We start from the raw sequence: 22,551 nt of genomic DNA, 5'->3' as shown, positions 1-22,551 counted from the left end.
CAACTACTTAGCATGTTAGCTAACCCTTCCCTTAACTCTAGACATTTAACCTAACTCCTAACCCTAACCCTTACCCCTAGTCTAACTAATGTTAGCCAACCAGCTAGCGTTAGCCATCTAGCTAACATTAGCCACAACAAATTGCAAATTTGGAACATATTGTAATCCGTAACATATCATATGGATTGTGCTCTCGAGTGGCACAGCAGTCTAAGGCACTGCACCTCAGTGCTAGAGGCGTCACTACAGACCCTGGTTCGATTCTAGGCTATATCACAACCGGCCTTGATTGGGAGTCCCATAAGGCACCACACAATTGGCCCAGCATTGTCTGGGTTAGGGTTTGGCTGGGGTAGGCCGTCATTGTAAATAAGAATTTGTTCTTAACTGACATGCCTAGTTAAATAAAGGTTAAATAAAAATAATAAAAAAATGGATGATGGATATCCACAAATTAATACATACTATACCAAATGTAACATATTACGCTCATTTGTGTGTCCTTGATTTTACCTGAGTCCACGTTGCAGTGTTTATGGCCAATATAGTTACAGAGATAAACATCTATTTTTCAGGAGAGACCCAGTTAGCTGAAACAGATTTGATTAGTTCTAGCTTTAACTAAGCCATTCTAAAAGGAGGAACACCATAGCATGCTGGTCTCAGGTGCAGTATTTTGTAATTTGAGTAATACTATGATATTGAGTGACCCATATGTACTGTCTATACTTCAACGTGTGTCTGCCAGCCTGAACTCACGAAGTTGGCCTCCACTAGCTCCTCAGCCTCACTGTCCTCCATACTGTAGCGTGCAGGGAAACACCCTGCAAAACACTTTTCTCTCACTGGTCTCAGGAAGTCAGCAGCTGTGGATTTCCTCAGCAGAGCTAACAAAAAGAAAAACACAGAGGAATATTTGCAATATCACAGTACTTAATATAAACTCAGCAAAAAAAGAAACGTCCTCTCACTGTCAACTGCGTTTATTTTCAGAAAACTTAACATGTGTAAATATTTGTATGAACATAAGATTCAACAACTGAGACATAAACTGAACAAGTTCCACAGACATGTGACTAACTGAAATTGAATAATGTGTCCCTGAACAAAGGGGGGTCAAAATCAAAAGTAACAGTCAGTATCTGGTGTGGCCACCAGCTGCATTAAGCACTGCAGTGCATCTCCTCCTCATGGACTGCACCAGATTTGCCAGTTCTTGCTGTGAGATGTTACCCCACTCTTCCACCAAGGCACCTGCAAATTCCCAGACATTTCTGGGGGGCCCTAGCCCTCACTCTCCGATCCAACAGGTTCCAGATGTGCTCAATGAGATTGAGATTCAGGCTTTTCGCTGACCATGGCAGAACACTGACATTTCTGTCTTGCAGGAAATCACGCACAGAACGAGCATTATGGCTGGTGGCATTGTCATGCTGGAGGTTCATGTCAGGATGAGCCTGCAGGAAGGGTACCACATGAGGGAGGAGGATGTCATCCCTGTAACACACAGCGTTGAGATTGCCTGCAATGACAACAAGCTCAGTCCGATGATTCTGTTGTCCGACCCAGACCATGACGGACCCTCCACCTCCAAATCGATCCTGCTCCAGAGTACAGGCCTTGGTGTAACGCTCACTCCTTCGACGATAAATGTGAATCCGACCATCACCCCTGGTGAGACAAAACCACAATGGGGGCATTGTGTGTTCCTGGTGTAACTCGGGCAGTTGTTGTTGCCATCCTGTAACTTTCGCGCAGGTGTGATGTTCGGATGTATCGACCCTGTGCAGGTGTTGTTACATGTGGTCTGCCACTGCGAGGACAATCAGCTGTCCGTCCTGTCTCCCTGTAGCGCTGTCTTAGGCGTCTCACATTACGGACATTGCAATTTATTGCCCTGGCCACATCTGCAGTTCTCATGCCTCCTTGCAGCATGCCTAAGGCACGTTCACGCAGATGAGCAGAGACCCTGGGCATCTTTCTTTTGGTGTTTTTCAGAGTCAGTAGAAAGGCTTCTTTAGTGTCCTAACTGTGACCTTAATTGCCTACCGTCTGCAAGCTTTTAGTGTCTTAACGACCGTTCCACAGGTGCATGTTCGTTAATTGTTTATGGCTCATTGAACAAGCATGGGAAACAGTGTTTAAACGCTTTACAATGAAGATTTGTGAAGTTATTTGGATTTTTACAAATTATCTTTGAAAGACAGGGTCCTGATAAAGGGACGTTTCTTTTTTTGCTGAGTTTATGTAGGAATAATGTATTAAGTTACTTAACTATCAAATGTCAAATGTATTATCCGATGACAACAAATAACAAGTCCACTATTGATAGTGATAGAACTAAGTAAAATTGTATCGATTTTACTCCACAGCTTTTTTCAAAAGTCTCTCTCTCTCATGGTCTGAGATCCCTTTAGCTGCCTTTTGGCAAACTCCAAGCGGCCTTTTACTGAGGAGTGGCTTCCGTCTGGCCACGCTATCATAAAGGCCTGATTGGCGGAGGGCTGCAGAGATGGTTGTCGTTCTTTGAAGGTTCTCCCATCTCCACAGAGTGAGCTTTGGTTTCTTGGTTACCTCCCTTACCAAGGCCTTTCTCCCCTGATTGCTCAGTTTGGCCAATTGGCCAGATTTAGGAAGAGTCTTGGGGGTTCCAAACTTCTTCCATCTAAAAATGATGGAGTCCACTGTGTTCTTGGGGAACTTCAATGCTGCAGAATTTTCTTTGGTACCCTTCCCCAGATCTGTGCCTCGACACAATCCTGTCTCGGAGCTCTATGGACAATTCCTTCGACCTCATGGCTTGGTTTTGCTCTAACATGCACTGTCAACTGTGGGAGCTTATATAGACAGGTGTGTGCCTTTCCAAATCATGTCCAATCAATTTAATTGACCACAGGTGGACTCCAATCAAGTTGTAAAAACCTCTCAACGATCAATGGAAACAGCATATAGCAAAGCGTCTGAGTTCTTATGTAAATGAGGTATTTTTTAATATAAATTTCCAAACATTTCTAAAAACCTTGTCATTATGTGGCATTGTGTGTAGATTGATGAGGAAATTGTTTTATTTATCCATTTTAGAATAACGCTGTAACGTAACAAAATGTGGAAAAAGTCAAGAGGTCTGAATACTTTCCGAATGCACTATGTAGTATACATTGTCCAACAAAATGCTTACTTGCAGGTTCCTTCTCGACAATGCAACAACATTAAGATATTTAAAAAATATGAATATGAACATAATGTAAATGGCAGTAGAATAAAATAAACATTTTAGCATAAGTATAATACAGGAAGGCACTATTTATAGTCCAATATTTACATGTGTATTGGGGAAGGAGGGGGGGGGGTGTATAAATTGAGCAGTATAATAAGAGTCTGGTAGGATCAGTTGTGTTGTGTGTGTAGCATGAATCTATGCTGAGTGTACAAAGCATTAAGAGCACCTCTTTCTATGACATAGACTGACCAGGTGAATCCAGGTGAAAGCTATGATCCCTTATTGATGTCACTTGTTAAATCCACCTCAATGTAGATGAATGATAGGAGACAGGTTAACGAAAGATTTTTAAGCCTTGAGACAATTGAGACATTGATTGTGTATGTGTGCTATTCAGAGGGTGAATGGGCAATAGGGGGGTGCAACTCAATATTAGGAATGGATAAATGGAGGACAGTGCTTAGAAATAGAGCACCCTCTTTGGCCCTGTTCCTCTTGTTGATTCTCCACACCTTAGCACACATGCACTCAGTCATGCACACACCCACACAGACAAACACACATATACACTGAGTGTACAAAACATGAAAAACCTGTGAATGCGCCATGTGCAGCTTCATATCACTTTGTATAAGTGATTTGATTTTTTTCAATAAGGAAAAAATTATAGAAAATCACACAATACTTCAATAGACAAACTGAAGTGCAGACAGGAATGTAACATGGTGTGTATTCATATCTTCATCATCATAACAGTTATGCTATAGGCTAGTTGTAAGTAACACATTTCTGTCTTTGCATTTTAACTTGCAAATCTGGCTTAGCTTGTCGTTAGTTATTGGTTTCTACAGTCTAATATAAAATAGGTTACTTCCACTGCTGTAGAGAAGAGCAAGTTATCATACAAAATCGGTGATGGACATTCACACATTAATACATAACATACTAAATGGAGTGTCTTGGATTTACGTACAGAATAATATGAAATGCTCTGAGACCAGGTTGTCACCAAGGCTAGTTGAAACAATTTGGCTCCTGTGTAGCGGAGTAGTACAAATCGTATCCTGAAGATTCTTTAGGATTAAGCACACAGGAGGGTGATAGTGGTTTGAGGACAAAGAGTCTTCTTGTGATGCAGAGTGTCACGTTACTCTACCCCAATAATTAAGTGGCCAAAGAAGTTAGTGAGGGCACAGAGAACTATGTCTAATGGTGTCTCCCAATGCTTAACAAAAGCTTTCTGCAATTGTCTCTTCTGCCTGAGCAAGATATTCAAACAAGATATTCTCTCTGTTTTACTCATAGCAATCAATTATTCTTAGGTCAGGGTCTGAGTCTGAATCATTATATTGTGCAGTTGACTATCCTACTCCCATGAAATCATTCCATTGGATACCTTGGAGAATTTGCAAGTTGGTCAAAGTTGGGATATTAAACTGAAGGCACAACTCCCCCCCCAAAAAATGTCACCGACAGACACGTTTATGGAATTTTGGTGACAATGCTGCTCACGTCTCATTTTCTGGTTTGTAACATTATATAGGAAGTGGAATGAGTGCACTGTGTTCAGGTTGTTTGGCAAAAGAGACAGCTCCCTGGCTCTCCCTAAATGGACCCAATAGGGACGCTAAACTCAATACACTGTTGCAAACTCACTGATGATGCATACTGATGGAACGTTGTTTGCTAAAACTTTCTAGAACTTTGTGTGTTTGTCTCTGTAACTTAGCTCACCAAATAATATTATTCATCTCCTGTCCAACATCATTCAATAAACAATCGATGATTCTAGACGGGTTGTTCTATTATTATTGATTTATTTTGACTTAGATAATAATTAGCCCCTTAATCAACATAAATTAAATCTTAATGTATTTTTATATTTTTACTACATTACATTTTAAAAATGATTGTGTTGCCTTGTGTTACCTACTGTATATTTTAATGACAATTCAGGCTTTCCAGAAAGTAATTTGACTATTTACTTTGCATATATAATTAAGACAGAAAAAGTAATTGATAATATTGAGATTTTTTTTAAATTAGTAATAATTTACTTTAAACAAAACACATTTTTCTATAATAGCACCATTGACAGTATCTTCAGACTATTCTATTACATCCAGCAGGAACAGTAACACCAGTGATGGTAACACCAGTGACAAATCTGCAGAAAATATAGAATATCTAAGATGGCGGCCACAGTTGTTCAAACCGCACTTCTTAAATTGTAAATAAATGACTTAATCATGTGATTTGATAATATATTTTAATCAAATTTCCTGTTCCCTTTAGTATAAACTGTGTAACACCAGTGACACATCTTAATGCTTCGCATGGAATTACCAAATTAATAATCAAGTTGCTAACATATGAAGAGAGAGTGCAGACTCACCATGTACTTTTCATAACAGCCCCACCTTCAATTAACCTTTGACCCAGGAATTAGTTGGAAAGGATGTTACATTTTTTTTTTAAATGGCTGTTTTTATAATGGGGGTAACACCAGTGGCATGAAATTGAGGGACAGGTATTCCCTGTAAATGATTTACAATATTTAGTTGATCTTTTCGTTTTTCAGGTAATCTACTAAATAACTGTAATACTTTCCTTTGTATTATGACATAAAACAATTTATTTTAACTCAATAATATGTCACTAAACCACGACTCATGACCCGAGGGACAAGCCATTTTCATGATACTGACCGTGTTCTACGACAGGGTTTCTCAAACTCTGTCCTGGGGCCCCACCAGGGTGTACGTTTTGGTTTTGCCCTATCACTACATGGCTGATTCATATAACCAACGAATTATCAAGCTTAGATTATTTTAATCAGCTGTGTAGTGCTGGGGCAAAAACCAAAACAGACGTACACCCAGGCGGGGCCCAGGACCGAGCTTGGGAAACCCTGTTCTACGATGTATACAATAATATTTTGCAATTTAACTGTCTTACATATGTTTTATTAACAATAATACACTTAAATTAAAACAAAAACATATATTTTGTGTTATTATCTGACCTTTTTAAGTGATTTTCCAGGTGGTTAAGGCGGGCGACAGGAAAGCCACTATTTTTGTGGAATGATCCAGACATTATCAGACCAAATGAAAGGTCACAGTGCAACTATCAATGCAGTGTTTGTCCTTTATTTATTTTCTTAGAAAGGAATACAATACAATTTGAACCTCTCTTCTCAAACATGTACCATAGTAATTTGAAGTACAAACCTTTGTTATTCATAACAATCATTCTGTCATTGTGAAAGCTATTGAAATATTCATACATTAATATATTCATGCTTCTATGCAATGAAGAGACTGAAATAGAAATGAGAAAGAATGTATTCATGTTTATAACATGTACAGTTTTATAATATTAAACATCTTAAGTGGCTGCAGGAGTCAGTAAAGGCAGATATTTCATACAAGTAGAACAATATTTGGTGAAAAAACACCAAAATACAAATGGCCATCTATATGCAATCAGGATAAAAACATATTAAAGACATTTAAAAAATGACAAATGCATAATTGATCGGTAAAATAAATGTTCAGATACATAATTTCAATGTTCTAAAGTGCCTTATTGAAATAACATTCAAATGATTGCATTTTATTTTGTATCGCTACATAATACTATTTAAAAAGCGCTGTGATACAATTACAAATGTGAGAATATCTACCTGGTCTCAGACCTTAAGCACAAAACATAAATATCCCTTTTCAAAACATGTATATGTTACAAAAAAATTGTGAAATGGGGTTAGAGAAAAATCTATATCTATAATATAACGTATGCTACAGATAGCAGATGCTTTTATACAATCTCACACGCACATACGTTTTATGTATGGGTGGTCCCAGGAATCAAACTACCCTGGTGTTACAAGCGCCATACTCTACCAACTGAGCTACAAAAGACCGCGATTTCTGTGTCAGTCTCTTGTGTCTGCAACATGCATTCACACAACCACTCACACTCACCTACATACTGTACAAATACTCTATCTGATTCCTCAGATCATGTGGTTTGATAGTATACCGTTGGTATAAGCGTTACACGCACCACTATTTCATAAAGATAGCGTTCCTTGGTTTGAACTTTTTGATTAGGATGACATGCAGCTAGAGCTAGGAAGGCACTGTTAGGGATAGGTGCTTTCTCAGTGAGAGATTTCACATTGAGACATGTGACCTTGAATTGCAGATAAATGCCATTAGTAGGAGGAACATTTGATTGTTTACTGTTATTAACAATCTGTACTGATTGTGTGTGCAGGTACAGTGTGCTTCTTATACTGTAACCTAGAGAATTGCTATTGGATATACACAGCCTAAGATGAAAAGTAACCACTGCTTTGTGACACACTTGAGATAAACAACCAACTTTGGATTTGTCTCTTAACATCTTACGTGTCCTTGTTTCTAGAGTCATTGCAGTACGGAACACTACATCCACTAGTGAATAGCTTCTCCCCTCTTCTTCAGCCTGGTCTTATAGACTAAAAGTAACATAGTAAACGTAAATTTGACACTAGTATGATATGTTATGTTTGGTATGGTTACATAAGACAGAAGGTTACTTAAGGTAAAAACAAAAGTAGGGTGGTTGGTCGGGATGCATGAGTAGGCCTATAACACGAATGTCTAGCAACCCAAAGGTTGTGTATTCAAATCTCATCACGGGCAACATTTAGCATTTTAGCTAATGAACAACTTTGCAACTATTTACTACTTTTTAGCTACTTTGCAACTACTTAGCATGTTAGCTAACCCTTCCCCTAACCCTTTACCCTAACTCCTAAGCTTATCCTTAACCCCTAACCCTAACCGTTAGTCTAGTTAACGCTAGCCACCTAGCTAACGTTAGCGACAACAAATTGGAATTCGTATCATGTCATATGTTTAGCAAATTCTTAGCATATTGTACAAATTGCAATCTGTAACATATCGTATGAATTGTCATTCGTAATAATCATACGAAATGGATGATGGACATCCACAAATTAATTCATACCATACGAAACGTAACATATCATACTATTTGTAGTGCCCCGGAATTACGTTTACTATGTTACGTCTACCCCCGAGTCCATGTTGTCCTTTTTGACCCTAACACTCTCATGTCAGTTACTCTGGATTGAGATATCACAGACACAGTTCGACCTATCCCTGTAACAGTAGCCCATTGCAGAGTCAACCTTCCTTCTCTGTCTCTCTCTGTCTCTCCCGCTGTGTCTCTGCTCTGAGTGGGTTAGTGAAGGCATTGTGTCATGGCTTGCCAACCAGTCCTTGTAGGTAGAAGTTCCTTGCTGTTGTCTTGAGTTGTGCAGTCAGAGCAACACAACACAGCTGTTCTGTGTCCACTCACGCGCATAATACACACAAGTGTACAAACTCCAGCAGATTCTAACTCAACGGTATCCTTGGACCGGTTTGTCCCTACACCTCTTTCTCTCCATTATTGTGAAAGGACGTCCGTCTCAAGTTCTCCTTGACCTTGACAAACTCTGGGGCTCTCACGGTCTCTTGTTTTTTTTCCTGCTCCTTCTCCAGCTGAATCAGAAACAAAAGGGAGTTTATTCAATCAATTTCGATTAGATTAAATTGTAAAAAGCTCTATAGCAATATAATTGTATTGACCGATTGATGATCTCTCCTACCTCTTCTAGCTTCTCCTTCCTCTTGAGGAGCTCTTGTTCCAGAGGGGAGATCTTCTTTCTGGCCTCATCTTCCTCCTTCCTCTGCTTGATGATCTGTTCCCTCTTCCTGGCATCCAAGACACGCTGCAGCTCCGGCTTAGACTCCATCCCAACACCGCCACTCCTAAGAGACCGAGCGAGAGAAGGTATTTACTAAGGTCATCTGCATTTTAATTTAACTTCAATGTTTTCCTCTTGTCTCCAGCAGAGGGAACTCTAATCATGCTAAATGCTATGTTCTGATTTTGCTCTCATACAATATCCTTTCCTCACCCAAAGCAGTGGTGTGTGGGTAAAATCACTGGGGAAGACAAGTCAGGAAAAAAAGTCTTATTATAACCTATGTGTTGTGATAAGTGCGTTGTTTGCTGTATCCTGTTAGTTCATATTGCTTGACAACCTGATATACAGTTGAAGTCGGATACATTAGCCAAATACATTTAAACTCCGTTTTTCACAATTCCTGACATTTAATCCTAGTAAAAATCCCCTATTTTAGGTAAGTTAGGATGACCAATTTATTTTAAGAATGTGAAATGTCAGAAAAATAGTAGAGAGAATTATTTATTTCAGCTTTTATTTCTTTCATCACATTCCCAGTGGGTAAGAAGTTTACATACACTCAATTAGTATTTGGTAGCAATGCCTTTAAATAGTTTAACCTGGGTCAAAAGTTTCGGGTAGCCTTCCACAAGCTTCCCACAATAATTTGGGTGAATTTTGGCCCATTCCTCTTGACAGAGCAGGCGTAACTCGATCAGGTTTGTAGGCCTCCTTGCTCGCACACGCTTTTTCAGTTCTACCCACACATTTTCTATGGGATTAAGGTCGGGGCTTTGTGATGGCCACTCCAATACCTTGACTTTGTTGTCCTTAAGCCATTTTGCCACAACTTTGGAAATATATTTGGGGTCATTGTCCATTTGGAAGACCCATTTGCGACCAAGCTTTAACTTCCTGACTGGTGTCTTGAGATGTTGCTTCAATATATCCACCTAATTTTCCTCCCTCATGATGCCATCTATTTTGTGAAGTGCTGAGGTCTTGGCTGATTTCTTTAAATTTTCTCATGATGTCAAGCAAATAGGCCTTGAAATACATCCACAGGTACACCTGCAATTGACTCAAATGATGTCAACTAGCCTATCAGAAGCTTCTAAAGCCATGACATCATTTTCTGGAGTTTTCTAAGCTGTTTAAAGGCACAGTCAACTTAGTGTATGTAAACTTACCCACTGGAATTGTGATACAGTGCATTATAAGTGAAATAATCTGTCTGTAAACAATTGTTGGAAAAATTACTTGTGTCATGCACAAAGTAGATGCCCAACCGACTTGCCAAAACTGTAGTTTGTTAACAAGAAATTTGTGGAGTGGTTGAAAAACAAGTTTTAATGACTCCAACATATGTGTATGTTAACTTCCGACTTCAACTGTATAGGCCTAAGGCTGAGACAATAAGAAGACACAGTGAGCAGAATAAATTCATCCACACTTTTGTTTCATCACAAAACCGGAGAGCAACATATGTCCGGTGAAGTCCATAAACAGTTACGTGACATACAGCATGGTCGAGCAAGTTAATGTTTATGACATTTTCGGACTACTAAATAACTATTGATTTATAACCACAGAGAGTTACCGCAAGTTGCAAAGAAAACAGGCGCTGCCGCCACTCTTCCAGCACCATTACAACATTTTAACATCATCTAATCATCTATGCTTAGTCTAATACAGTTAAGTATTATGAGTAAAAGTAAAGATATCTTAATAGAAAATGACTCAAGTAAAAGTGAAAGTCACAAAGTAAAATACTACTTGAGTAAAAGTCTAAAAGTATTTGGTTTTAAATATACTTAAGTATCAAAAGTAAATGTAATTGCTAAAATAAGTGTCAAATTCAATGTAAAAGTATAAATCATTACAAATTCCTTATGTTAAGCAAACTAGACGGCACCATTTTCTTATTTTTGTATTTATTTACAGATAGCCAGGGGAACACTCCAACACTCAGACATCATTTACAAACTAAGCATTTGTGTTTAGTGAGTACGCCAGATCAGAGGCAATATGAATGACCAGGGATGTGCTCTTGATAAGTGCGTGAATTTGACCATTTTCCTGTCCTACCAAGCATTGAGAATGTAACGAGTTCTTTTGAGTGTCAGGGAAATTGAATGGAGTAAAAGTACATTATTTTATTTAGAAATGTATTGAAGTAAAAGTAAAAATGGTCAAAAATATAAATATTAAAGTAAAGTACAGATACCCCAAAAAACTACTTAAGTGGTACTTTAAAGTATTTTAACTTAAGTACTTTACATCACTGCTAAACGGTCTATAACTCTGTCACACATTATACACTTTTAGTTTTTGTTTTCCTATGCTTGCTCGCTAGCCTAACTGCCTTTCATGGGCAACGATGCGCCAGCCCAGCTACGTAACATTAGCCTACTACATCTAACCACATGTTGCACTTCCATCCTATCTGGCCAGGGGCACAATGTATGAATTTATGGTTTGATCAGAATCTGCGTTATAAATCATTGGCTAGTATGGAGAATTAGGTAAAACCACAAGTCCAAATCCCTATATATATTCCTGGCTAATTTAAGAAAAGGCCGATTTTAGCTAGCTAGCTAGCCACCTGAGGACAGCAACACAACGAGACTCAACAATTCAAAAAAAATTCTGTCAATGACGTTTGGCTTCAGATGTAATGTGATTGGTGTGAAGCCAAATCCAAACTGGCTTCCCTTTTTTTTTGGTGTGCCAGGACTATTCACAGCTGAGCTCGCTCAGTTTAGCTCAACGCTGATTGGCTATATTTTATATATGTTTTATCAAGGCAGGCCAAATGCTTGCTGACAACAGTGTCATAACCATTCTGACCTGACAGCGTCAGCGAGATGGGCTACACATACTGAGACAGAGGGGGCGCTGTTTTGTTAGTTCGGATGCTTTCTCCGGTGAGATACTGTATATTCAGCCTCTTGCGATTTGAAGGACATTTATCAAACTCAGAGATTAAATAAATTATTGTGTTTGTTGTTTTAAATATTTTTTTCTTGGTCCAATTTTTGGGGAATCCTGGCTCCCCTTGACATCCATAAATATACACCACTGCTCACCCATAGTTTTTTTCTTCATGATTCAATTACATTAATATGACAAAAATAAAATGTGAAAGGATTATGTTGCATTTTTGCAAATAACAATGGCATAGAAGTAAAGCTTTTTTCCCTGCTCATAAATTCTCCTGTAGTCCTAACAAGGGCTACGGGACTTGTGATCCACAGACCGGTGTTTGTCTCTGAATCTCTATGGTGATGCCAGATTAATTAGGAGTCTGTTTTCTTATTAGACAGAAATAGACCGCAGGAAGCACACCACTGAGGTTTGGTGGTGGGACCCTTGTTTTGTTTTATCAGAAAGGAAGAAAACCATCCTTCTCAATTGTTAATCAACTTTGAGTTTATTCAATCATAGCATATGGCCTCTAAAACTCATCAAGAATTCATTCAATATCTCCCCCCAATATCTCACATCAGACCTCTTCAGAGTGAAATGCCATTATACTCAGGATAAGATAGAAAGTGTTGAGCTCTCTTTGTAACTCTCCTCTCACCTCTCCTCTTTGAGACTGCTAATTCAATTCATGTAGTGCCTTTGGCCCCCTTAGGGAGATGCAGTCACCATTTTTTTTGGGTGGTAGAGAGAGGGAGGGCTGCTATTGAGGTGTGATTAGTGTTTTTGTTAATTTTGTCTCTGCTCATCAAATAAGTCAGAGCAGTGTACACACACACACACACACACACACACACACACACACACACACACACACACACACACACACACACACACACACACACACACACACACACACACACACACACACACACACACACACACACACACACACACACACACACACACACACACACACACAGTTTATAGCAGTAGCCTGTGTACTGTAGATAGTTTATGAAAGTAACACACTACCAATAGACTACAATCCCTATTCCCCAAAAATCTGTAGAAGGTATAGTTTGATCGCCAAGCACAGGACAAGAATAGCACAGTGAAAGGGCTGATATTTGAGTCCACTATATTACTTTCTGGTTGCTGTCATCCATAGGCCTATTCATGACCTACTCTGGGACCTCTGACTCCTCTATACCTTCTCACTGCTCTAAAATCAATAGACAGTCCTTTCTTACTACACAGCATTGTGAACGGCATTGACATTTGAAACAAAACATGTTTTTTTCTGTGTATGCTTTTTTCCCCTCTTTCATCTTACATCTATCCAGACATCAATGCTCAATGACACAAAAAATATGCATCTAGAGTGAGAGAGTGAACGAGAGAGGTAGCGAAACAGCAATCAGAGAAAATGGAGACCACTCAGTAAGAGAGAGAAAGACTGTTCAAGTTGATGACCTGCACTCCCATCACAGTGGTGTGGCTGATCTCCCAGTGCTGTAAGGTCTCTCTCTCTGTCATGGTGCCCAACACAGATTGCCTGTTCTGGGCTTTGACTCTCATAGCCATACCCCTCTTAGCACTAGTAGCAGTGCCAACCCAAGCCCAGCAGATACATGTAGATTCTTAATTGAAAGCATGACACCCTGCCAGCTTACCTCTGAGTATCTGCCTGCCTGCCTGTAGAAAAGCAGAAGTGAATGCGTGTGTGTAGGCTGTACAGTTTAAACTACGGTCCTATTCAATGTTGACTTAATATCTATCAATGTGCTCAATTTCATAAAAAGGTAAATGAATGACATTAATGAAAATTAATTTCGCTATAATTTCAAGTACATGTTATGGTGAATGCATACTAAAAAGATTTACACCAAGTGTGATTAATTATTTTTTAACTCAGAAGGAAATATCAAGAGGATCAGGTAAGTGATAAAACAGTCAAATAACAATATTGAAATGTCACTATCAATCATGTTACTAGTATGCAAATCAGACACCTTTCAGCATGGAATAAACATCAAGGTAGGTATTCCGATAAGAATCATGTAAGTAATAAATAAATAATCAATATTTGGCAGTATGTCCAACCGGCCTCACAACTACAGACCACGTGTAACCACGCCAGCCCAGGACCTCCACATCCGGCTTCTTCACCTGCGGGATTGTTTGACCAGCCACCCGGACAGCTGATGAAACTGTGGGTTTGCACAACTGAAGAATTTCTGCACAAACTGTCAGGAACGGTCTCAGGGAAGCTCATCTGCATGCTTGTCGTCCTCACCAGGGTCTTGACCTGACTGCAGTTTGGCGTCGTAACTGACTTCAGTGGTCAAGTAAAGTGTGCTCTTCATGGATGAATCACGGTTTCAACTGTACCGGGCAGATGGCAGATAGTGTGTATGGCTTCGTGTAGGCGAGCAGTTTGCTGATATCAACCTTGTGAACAGAGTGCCCCATGGTGGCAGTGGGGTTATGGTATGGGCAGGCAAAAGCTACGGACAACGAACACAATTGCATTTTATCGATGGCAATTTGAATGCACAGAGATACCGTGACGAGATCCTGAGGACCATTTCCGTGCCATTCATCCGCCACCATCTCCTCATGTTTGCACTGCCCCATGTCACAAGGATCAGTATACAATTCCTGGAAGCTGAAAATGTCCCAGTTCTTCCATGGCTTGCAAACTCAGACATTTCACCCATTGAGCATGTTTGGAATGCTCTGGATCGATGTGTATGACAGCGTGTTCCCGCCAATATCTAGCAACTTCGCACAGCCACTGAAGAGGAATGGGACAACATTCCACGGGACAACATTCCACAGGCCACAATCAACAGCCTGATCAAATCGTTTTTAAAGTAGATGTGTCGCGCTGCATGAGGCAAATGGTTTTCACACCAGCTACTGACTGCTTTTCTGATCCATGCCCCTACCTTTTTTTTAAGGTATCTGTGACCAACATATCTGTATTCCCAGTCATGTGAAATCCATAGATTAGCGCCTAATTTATTTAAAATCTCTTATTTACTTATATGAAGTGTAACTGAGTAAAATCTTAGAAATTGTTTCAAGTTGTGTTTATATTTTTCTTCAGTGTATTTGAGAAATATTGATGTTTCTCCAAAGATATATAATATTACAAAGGCGAAGGTAATAAAGTGCAACTTACCTCTGATCGTGTCTGGCTAAGAACCTACGAACAAAAATCTCCTCAAGAGTGAAGACGTGCACTTCACTTCAAGAGCCGTGGTTGAGATACGTGGTTTGACAGACAACTTCGAAAGCCAATGGACTATTTTGAATACATTTCATTGGTCAAGGGGTCGTGAAACGTTCATAAAGACATAAAGGGGAACCAATAGTATCCATTAATGTAAAAAATAATATTAATGTAAATCACCAACTTTGAAATTAGGAGGTTTTCATCCAACAGCGACTATATCTATATAACGGAAGTGATTTGGTAAAATGTAACGGAGTAAAAAGTAAATTACTTCCTTCAGAAATTACTTGAGTAAGAGTGCAAATGCAGCCCACAGAGAGTAACTAGAAAAGTACTAGATCCTCCAAGAATGTACTTAAGTACATGTAACCACCTCTGGCTAGCAGCTAGCAGTAAAGCTGGCTAGCAGTCCAATCGATCAAAACATTCTAAAGTAAGCACTACGTGATCAAGGGATACCACAGTGTGTAGTATAGTATTCTACAGTATACTAAAACATTCTATATTAAGCACTACACAATCGAGGGGGATACTACAATGTAGTATAGGGATACTACAGTGTATAGTATTCTCCAGTATACTACTAAATTCTATAGTAAGCACCACACAATCGAGGGATACTACAGCGTGTAATAAAGTATTCTACAGTATACTACAAAATTCTAAAGTAAGCAGCACTACATGATCGAGGGATACTAGAGTGTGTAGTATAGTACACTACAGTATACTACAAAAGTCTGTAGTATGCACTACATGTTTGAGGGATACTACAGTGTGGAGTATAGGATTCTACGGTGTACTACAGTTTTACTACAGAATTCTATAGAATTCTAAATTTAGTACTATAGTATTCTATAGTAAACTGTAGTATTTGTTATGTGGAAAGATATTGGATACTGTAAATTAGACTTGAATGTTCTGCTATATTTATCTATTAACATTTATGTTTTATATTCTTCCCATTTCTCACACTAATTACACTCCAGGTTTTAGTGTACTGTGTCTTTCTCTCTGTCAGATCAATACTAGGATGTGGATATATTCTATAAGAGTCAAATTACTAGAAGATAGACAGACAGCAGACATGCATGTCCTTTTCTACCAGATTTGCTTCACAAATAATTATTTATTAGTAGACTAGTGGGTTATGACTGATTGGTCTGACTCTCCTGCAGGATATTGTTATTATAACCTATTTAGCGCCTGAATGATTAACTGACCAATGCTACAGAGTAAACAAGTTCAGATACAGGTCAGACACACCAAACAGATAAGTTGGGAAATTATCGTACTGTAGAGAGATTACAGAAAGGGAAGTTCAGAGCAGATAAGGGAGATATTTGCCTGTTGTATACTGCATTCCATATTCCTGGAAATTGGGTTTCCGCGCTATGGCAATCTTTGACATTCTGTGGCATTCTACGGCATTCTACAATGACATTTTTCTTGCGTTTTGGAGAACTGCATAATGACACAAACAAGAAGAACACTAGAAGAATGTCATTTTTACTTCCAGAGCCTGGTTTTCTATGGGCCTACTCTTCAATGGCAGTGAAACAGCAGGGCTGGAGGGGCATAAACAGTCCTCTGTTGCCCACTCTCTTAAGGGTCTGAGTTCCCACTGTCACCTCATGGAGGGTTGGAGTGCTGGAGTCATGGGGATTTGCCCAGATCCCAACAACTCAGCGATAGGGACAGGATCGTGGTGGGCTGTCACCTAGCAACAACTGGCTTCTAATGGTCCTGCTAATTAAAGAGATGTTGATCAAGAGCGACAGACGACAGGCTTCAATGGAGAGAAAGAACTGCTCTGTTTGGGTAGTTGCTATTTGATATGCCATACACTGTCTGTGCAGTATTTATTTAGAATGGCATTTTTTTCACATTCGTAGGGGTAAAAGAATAACAACTGAGTCTAGGATTGGTTAAAACTTTGGGTGTTAACACAAATATGAACTGTATATGAACACTGGCTTGTTTTGCCATAGCTTAGCAGCAGTGTAAAGTTGAACCACACTTTTCTGTTCACCCCACCACTATTGCAATCACAGCTGGACTTGTGATGAACTTGCACATTTTCCCTAAATGCTGGCATGTTTTTCTTCATACCAAACTCCAAACAGAGCTGATTCTTTGTAGCCCATTTAAGAATTCCTATTTGAGACATTTTAAATAGGGGGTGTTTTTCCCTTCCATCCCCCATACCCAAACCTGGCATGCTGAAAATATCCTGCTTCCTTAGTTGAATGGGAGGCATCTGCTGCTTTAAACAGTCCTCTTACCTCCAGTGCTGCAGTTGCTAGCTAAATATTTCTGGAACTTTTAAGTGTACTTACTAGCCTATGTTGTGAGTGGATGACCAATACCACTTTCAGAAAGCATTTTAGAGGGGCAGTGTAAGAGAGAGGGTAAATGGGAATGCTGCCTACGATCAGACTTTGTTTAGATCATTATGACCCTTTTTAAACCTATCTGTCACGCCCTGACCATAGTTTGCTTTGTATGTTTATATGTTTTGTTTGGTCAGGGTGTGATCTGAGTGGGCATTCTATGTTGTATGTCTAGTTTGTCTGTTTCTGTGTTTGGCCTGATATGGTTCTCAATCAGAGGCAGGTGTTAGTCGTTGTCTCTGATTGGGAACCATATTTAGGTAGCCTGTTTTGTCATTGTGGGGTGTGGGTGATTGTCTATGTGTTAGTTGCCTGTGTCTGCACTGTTATATATAGCGTCACGTTCATTTTGTTGTTTTGTATTAGTTTGGTTAGTGTTTTCTTCTTAAATAAATAGAAGAATGTATTCACTTCACGCTGCGCCTTGGTCCTCCTCTCTTCCACATTACGACGAACGTGACACTATCCTTTCTGTTTGTTATGTTGTTACAATACAGTACCTTTGGTTTATATAAATGACAAGTGAGATTACACCTTTGTCATCTGACATTTCGTGACTATTGTCTATGTTTTAGTATGTACTTCTCCTTTTATGTAAATCCATACATGTTGAGGCATGTACAGTGATCACTAGAAATCCTGTATTTCTTCATTTACGTAATGCCATGATATGGGTATGTGCCTAAAATATCATATCATATGAATCTATAATGGGGAATTACGGTCGGAAATATCCATCCTCTGTGATATAATATAAGTATATGTGAGGCAAAACATTACAGAGGGCTTGGCTGAGAATTCTGAATTACTTGTCAGGTTGACTGTCTGTGTGCGCACACAGATGCATAAACATGCAAACAAGTACAGTGTAAGTGCTGAAATCATACCAATAGCTAGATTGCTGGATAATAAGCTAAATCAGCTGTTAGTTCTAGATCTTGTATGGGACTCTGTTGGGTGGGAGTTGTACCGTTTCTGACTCATGAGCAGCTCTCGGTGGAGCTCCTGGTGGCTTTTGGAGGCTTTCACTGGATTAAGGAGCTTTTTGGGCTTGATGAGATCATCATCTCCCTCCACATAATCTGGCTGGGGGACATAGCCAGCCACGGGGGGCTGGTCCCTGTGAGGGTAGTCCTGAGGTGGGTGGCTCCCATCCTGCCTGGGCTGCTGCTCCCACTGCAGGTCCGCATAGGCTGACGCTGAATGACAGAGAGGAGGAGAGAGGGTGGGACCGGAGAAATGGACAGAGAAAGACACCAGTGTTAGTGATTAAGAAAAAAAACTGTGGAAAAGTATACTAGAAATTGAGGCGTGACTGAAGGTAACAGGAAGGTGTCCATAGCAGAGGTTCCAAAGTCCCATCATGGGGAAATCTCTGGATCCTCAGGAGATGAGGAAACATTCCTGCTCATTTTCACACATTAGCCGGGCAGCAGCTGAGCAAGGACAGGTGAGCCGCCAGGCACTTGGCTCCGTTTGCGTTCTTTAGAGCTAGAGGAAATTCCATATCCCCTTTCCCCACTCTGCTGTGGGTTGAGATGCTGACACACTAGGTTACACCTTCTTTGCTCACTGTAAACCATACATGCAAGCAACCCCCTTTGAGAATGTCATGTACAACAAGCTTTAACATTCTGAGTCAATTATTAGGTACTCCATAAAGGTGGGGCAACTACCACTCATTCCCTCAGTGACATCTGTGACATGCATGGGATTTAGTCAATCCGCAGCACTCTCAATGGAAGTGATAGGATCATTCATAGAATGTTGATTCCGTCGTTAGGATGTGAATGGTCCCATCAGAACATACAAAGATACATTCAAGCATAGACATGGTTTCGTAATGTCTGTACCAAATGTCCCAGCCCACTGTATTTTCCACATATTTTAGTGGGTTTTGTTCCATCAGAACAGACAGATTAAGAGGCACCTGATCTGTGCTAGAGTGTTTCTGGAGAGAGATCAGATGTCATACGCAAGCAGGCCAGCTCAGAACAATGACTCTTTCTCAAGTGCAACCAGACACCATCTCTGCTACTTAATATTTCAGAAAAATGAAATGAGCTGTGGTTGTCTTGTCCCAGCTCTTCCCAATCAGGGCTAGTGACAGGTTGTTGATGGGCTGGAGCCAACAGGAGATGATTTGTGCATTGGAAACAGTAACAAACACATCAACACATTTTAGATGGGAAAATAAATCTGGTTCTTGTGTTGCGTTAGCAAATACAGGTAATTGAATTCAGGCCATTGCTTGAAATGCTAGTTGGGCCATTTTCTTTATCTGCCTCATTCTCATTCTGACAGAATGCCACTAACAGCAGATTGACAACTACAGTAAAATTATTGCTTTTTTAGCCATGTACAGTGCAGTAACTTGCAGTGACTCTGAAGGAACAACAGCAGAAACATGTGATCCAGGCTGTGTCATTTTTCTGAGGATTAATAGGGCATTAGGGAGAGCACAGGGAGAACGCAATTCATAGAGAGGGAAAGATAGAAAGTAATAGAAAGAGAGAAAGCAATACAGAGGAGGAAATGAAAGAGAAAGTAATCAAAAGAAAGAGAGCAATACAGAGAGCGCTGGAGATAACAGAAGTATTACAATGAAAGAGACAGGGGAACGGAGAGAGACAGGATAAAAAGTCCTAAAAAGAAAGTGAGCAACACAGAAAGGGAGGGATACATAGAAAGAAATAGAACGGGAGAGAGAGAGAAAGAGAAGCCCAGGGTAATTGTTTTTTTATGAGCGCTGGTCCAGCAATGCAGACTGCCTTCTAATGCCTTGGAGGTAAATGGAGGGAGAGGTTTCTAAAGCAGTAGCGATGTCTAAAGCAGCTTACTGTGCTCCAGCTCTCTGCTGGATCCCTACACAACAGGTGTTGTATTAGCCTTACAGTGAGATGCTTACTTATAAACTGTGAACCAACAATGCAGTTTTAAGAAAAATAAGTGTTAAGTAAAAAGTTTAAAATAATAGTAATTATAGAGCAGCAGTAAAATAACAGTAGCGAGGCTACATACAAGGGGTACCAGTACAGAGTCAATGAACGGGGGCACAGGTTAGTCGAGGTAATTGAGTTAATATTGTAATGACCCGGCTGGGTCATAAAGGGAAAAGAGACGGACTCTAGGTGTGCAGGTCAGAACACAGGTTTATTCATAAACTGGGCTATTGATCCGGCCACAACCCACGCCGCTAAATGCCGAACGTACACAATGTTACCCTGTCGGGTCAAGAGTCACTCTCATAGGAACAGATCAAGGCACGAACAGAAGAGAGAGAACAATGAGACAGTAATCCCTATTTATGCATTTCCAAATCCCGCGGTATTACCCATCATACCCCCCCAACCTTTCCATCTGTCCTGACATATTTAACCCCTGCTAGTAGCCATGAGAACCATAACACACCCACAAACACAGAACACAATACCGGGTCGTTACATAGCCCCTCCCTTTCTAAACCCTAGCCCCTAGGGTTACACAACAAAATCCTTAAAACGACCCGGAGGTCGCATCAGTCTCTTGGGCCTCCCCGTGACTCTCAGCGGTGGCCCCCCAGAACGCTCCTCTGCCCCAATGTCATTTCCAGCGCCCTCCGAAGAAGCAGCCCCCTCCCCAGGCTCAGGTTGTGCTAGAGTCTCCTCGTTAGACTGTTCCCGTGGGCTCACATCAGAGCCCTCACTCCCATTCCCTACCGTTTTCCTCCCTCTGTAGGGTGCCAATCGATCCCGGTGGACCACCACCTTCCTGCTCCGTGGGGGAACCTCCACCCGGTACGTCACCTCCCCCACTCTCTCTATCACCAGACACGGCCCCACCCATGCACTGTCCAGCTTTGGGCACCGCCCCTTCTTGCGCGTGGGGTTGTGAAGCCACACACATTCTCCCGCTCCAAAGTGCCTCCCCCTAGCGCGCGAGTCGTAGTGGCGCTTTTGGCGCACCCCTGCGTTTTCGAGTTGCTCTCTTGCGAAGGTGTGAGCCGCTTCTAACCGGTTCTGCAGACGACACACATAGTTCGGGCCAGGCAAAACCCCGTCGTCATTATCAGGAGGGTGGCCAAACGTCAGTTCGGCTGGGGTGCGCAACTCACGACCTAACATTAGTAGTGCTGGGGAGCACGCAGTCGATTCTTGAACAGCCGACCTACACGCCATAAGAATAAACGGTAAGTGGGTGTCCCAATCTCTCTGGTGTTTTGAGGTAACGATGGCCAGCTGCTGTGCTAATGTTCTGTTAAATCTTTCCACCAGCCCATCACTCTGCGGGTGAAGCGGAGTAGTGCGCGTCTTCTCCGCGCCTAACCGTCTACACAACTCTGAGAACACCCGTGACTCGAAGTTTCTTCCCTGGTCGCTGTGAATAGACTGTGGCACCCCAAACCGACTGATTATTCCCCCCACCAACGCATCAGCTATTGTCCCCGCCTCCTGGTCTGGGAGAGCGTAAGCCTCCGGCCACTTGGTGAAGTAGTCCATGGCGGTTAGAATCCACCTGTTACCGCTGTCTGTGGTTGGAAACGGCCCTACTATGTCTACCCCCAGTCTCTCCATGGGCTCCCCTACTGGGAATTGTTGTAGGAGGGCGTGTGACTGACCTGGAGGTCCTTTTTTAGCAGCACACTCGTCGCACTGCCTACAAAAGTCCTCAACATCCCTCCTGTGCCTTGCCCAATAGAAGCCTTTACGCATGCGCTTTAACGTTTTGGAGACCCCAAAATGCCCTGCGCCTACTCCCCCATGAAGCTGCTGTAACACGCTCCCCTGCAGCCTTTTGGGCACCACTACCTGCCACGTAATTTCTCCAGTCGCTGGCTTTTTCCACCCCCTCTGGAGCACTCCCTCAGCCACTCTAAGGACTGTGAATTTAGCCCACAGTCCTTTGGTGACTGGTGATAGAGGGGCTACTTCCCCCCACGGCGGTCGTCTTCTCTCTTCCACCCACCGCAGCACAGGACGCAGCTCTGCGTCCTCCTCCTGGCGACGCCTCCACTCCCCAACGTCCACAGCCTCAAGCTCCCGGC

General features: G+C 41.1%; 1 protein-coding gene across 2 annotated transcripts in view; it reads right to left on the bottom strand.

Moving 5' to 3' along the window:
• Positions 1–6,356: 6,356 nt before the first annotated feature.
• LOC139557679 (protein FAM107B-like) overlaps positions 6,357–22,551 on the bottom strand; it is a 52,832-nt gene continuing 36,637 nt past the window's right edge. For both annotated transcript variants that reach the window (XM_071372773.1, XM_071372780.1), the window contains 3 exons: positions 18,499–18,727; positions 8,889–9,051; positions 6,357–8,781 (listed from right to left, as the gene is read on the bottom strand). In XM_071372773.1, coding sequence (XP_071228874.1) covers positions 8,668–8,781; positions 8,889–9,051; positions 18,499–18,727 — 506 coding nt within the window. In that variant the 3' untranslated portion in view covers positions 6,357–8,667. The remainder of the gene's footprint in view (positions 8,782–8,888; positions 9,052–18,498; positions 18,728–22,551) is intronic.

The sequence above is a fragment of the Salvelinus alpinus genome, chromosome 2 (assembly GCF_045679555.1).
Source record: "Salvelinus alpinus chromosome 2, SLU_Salpinus.1, whole genome shotgun sequence".
In the NCBI taxonomy this organism is placed as follows: Eukaryota; Metazoa; Chordata; class Actinopteri; order Salmoniformes; family Salmonidae; genus Salvelinus; species Salvelinus alpinus.
This window is presented reverse-complemented; position numbering and strand designations above follow the sequence as displayed.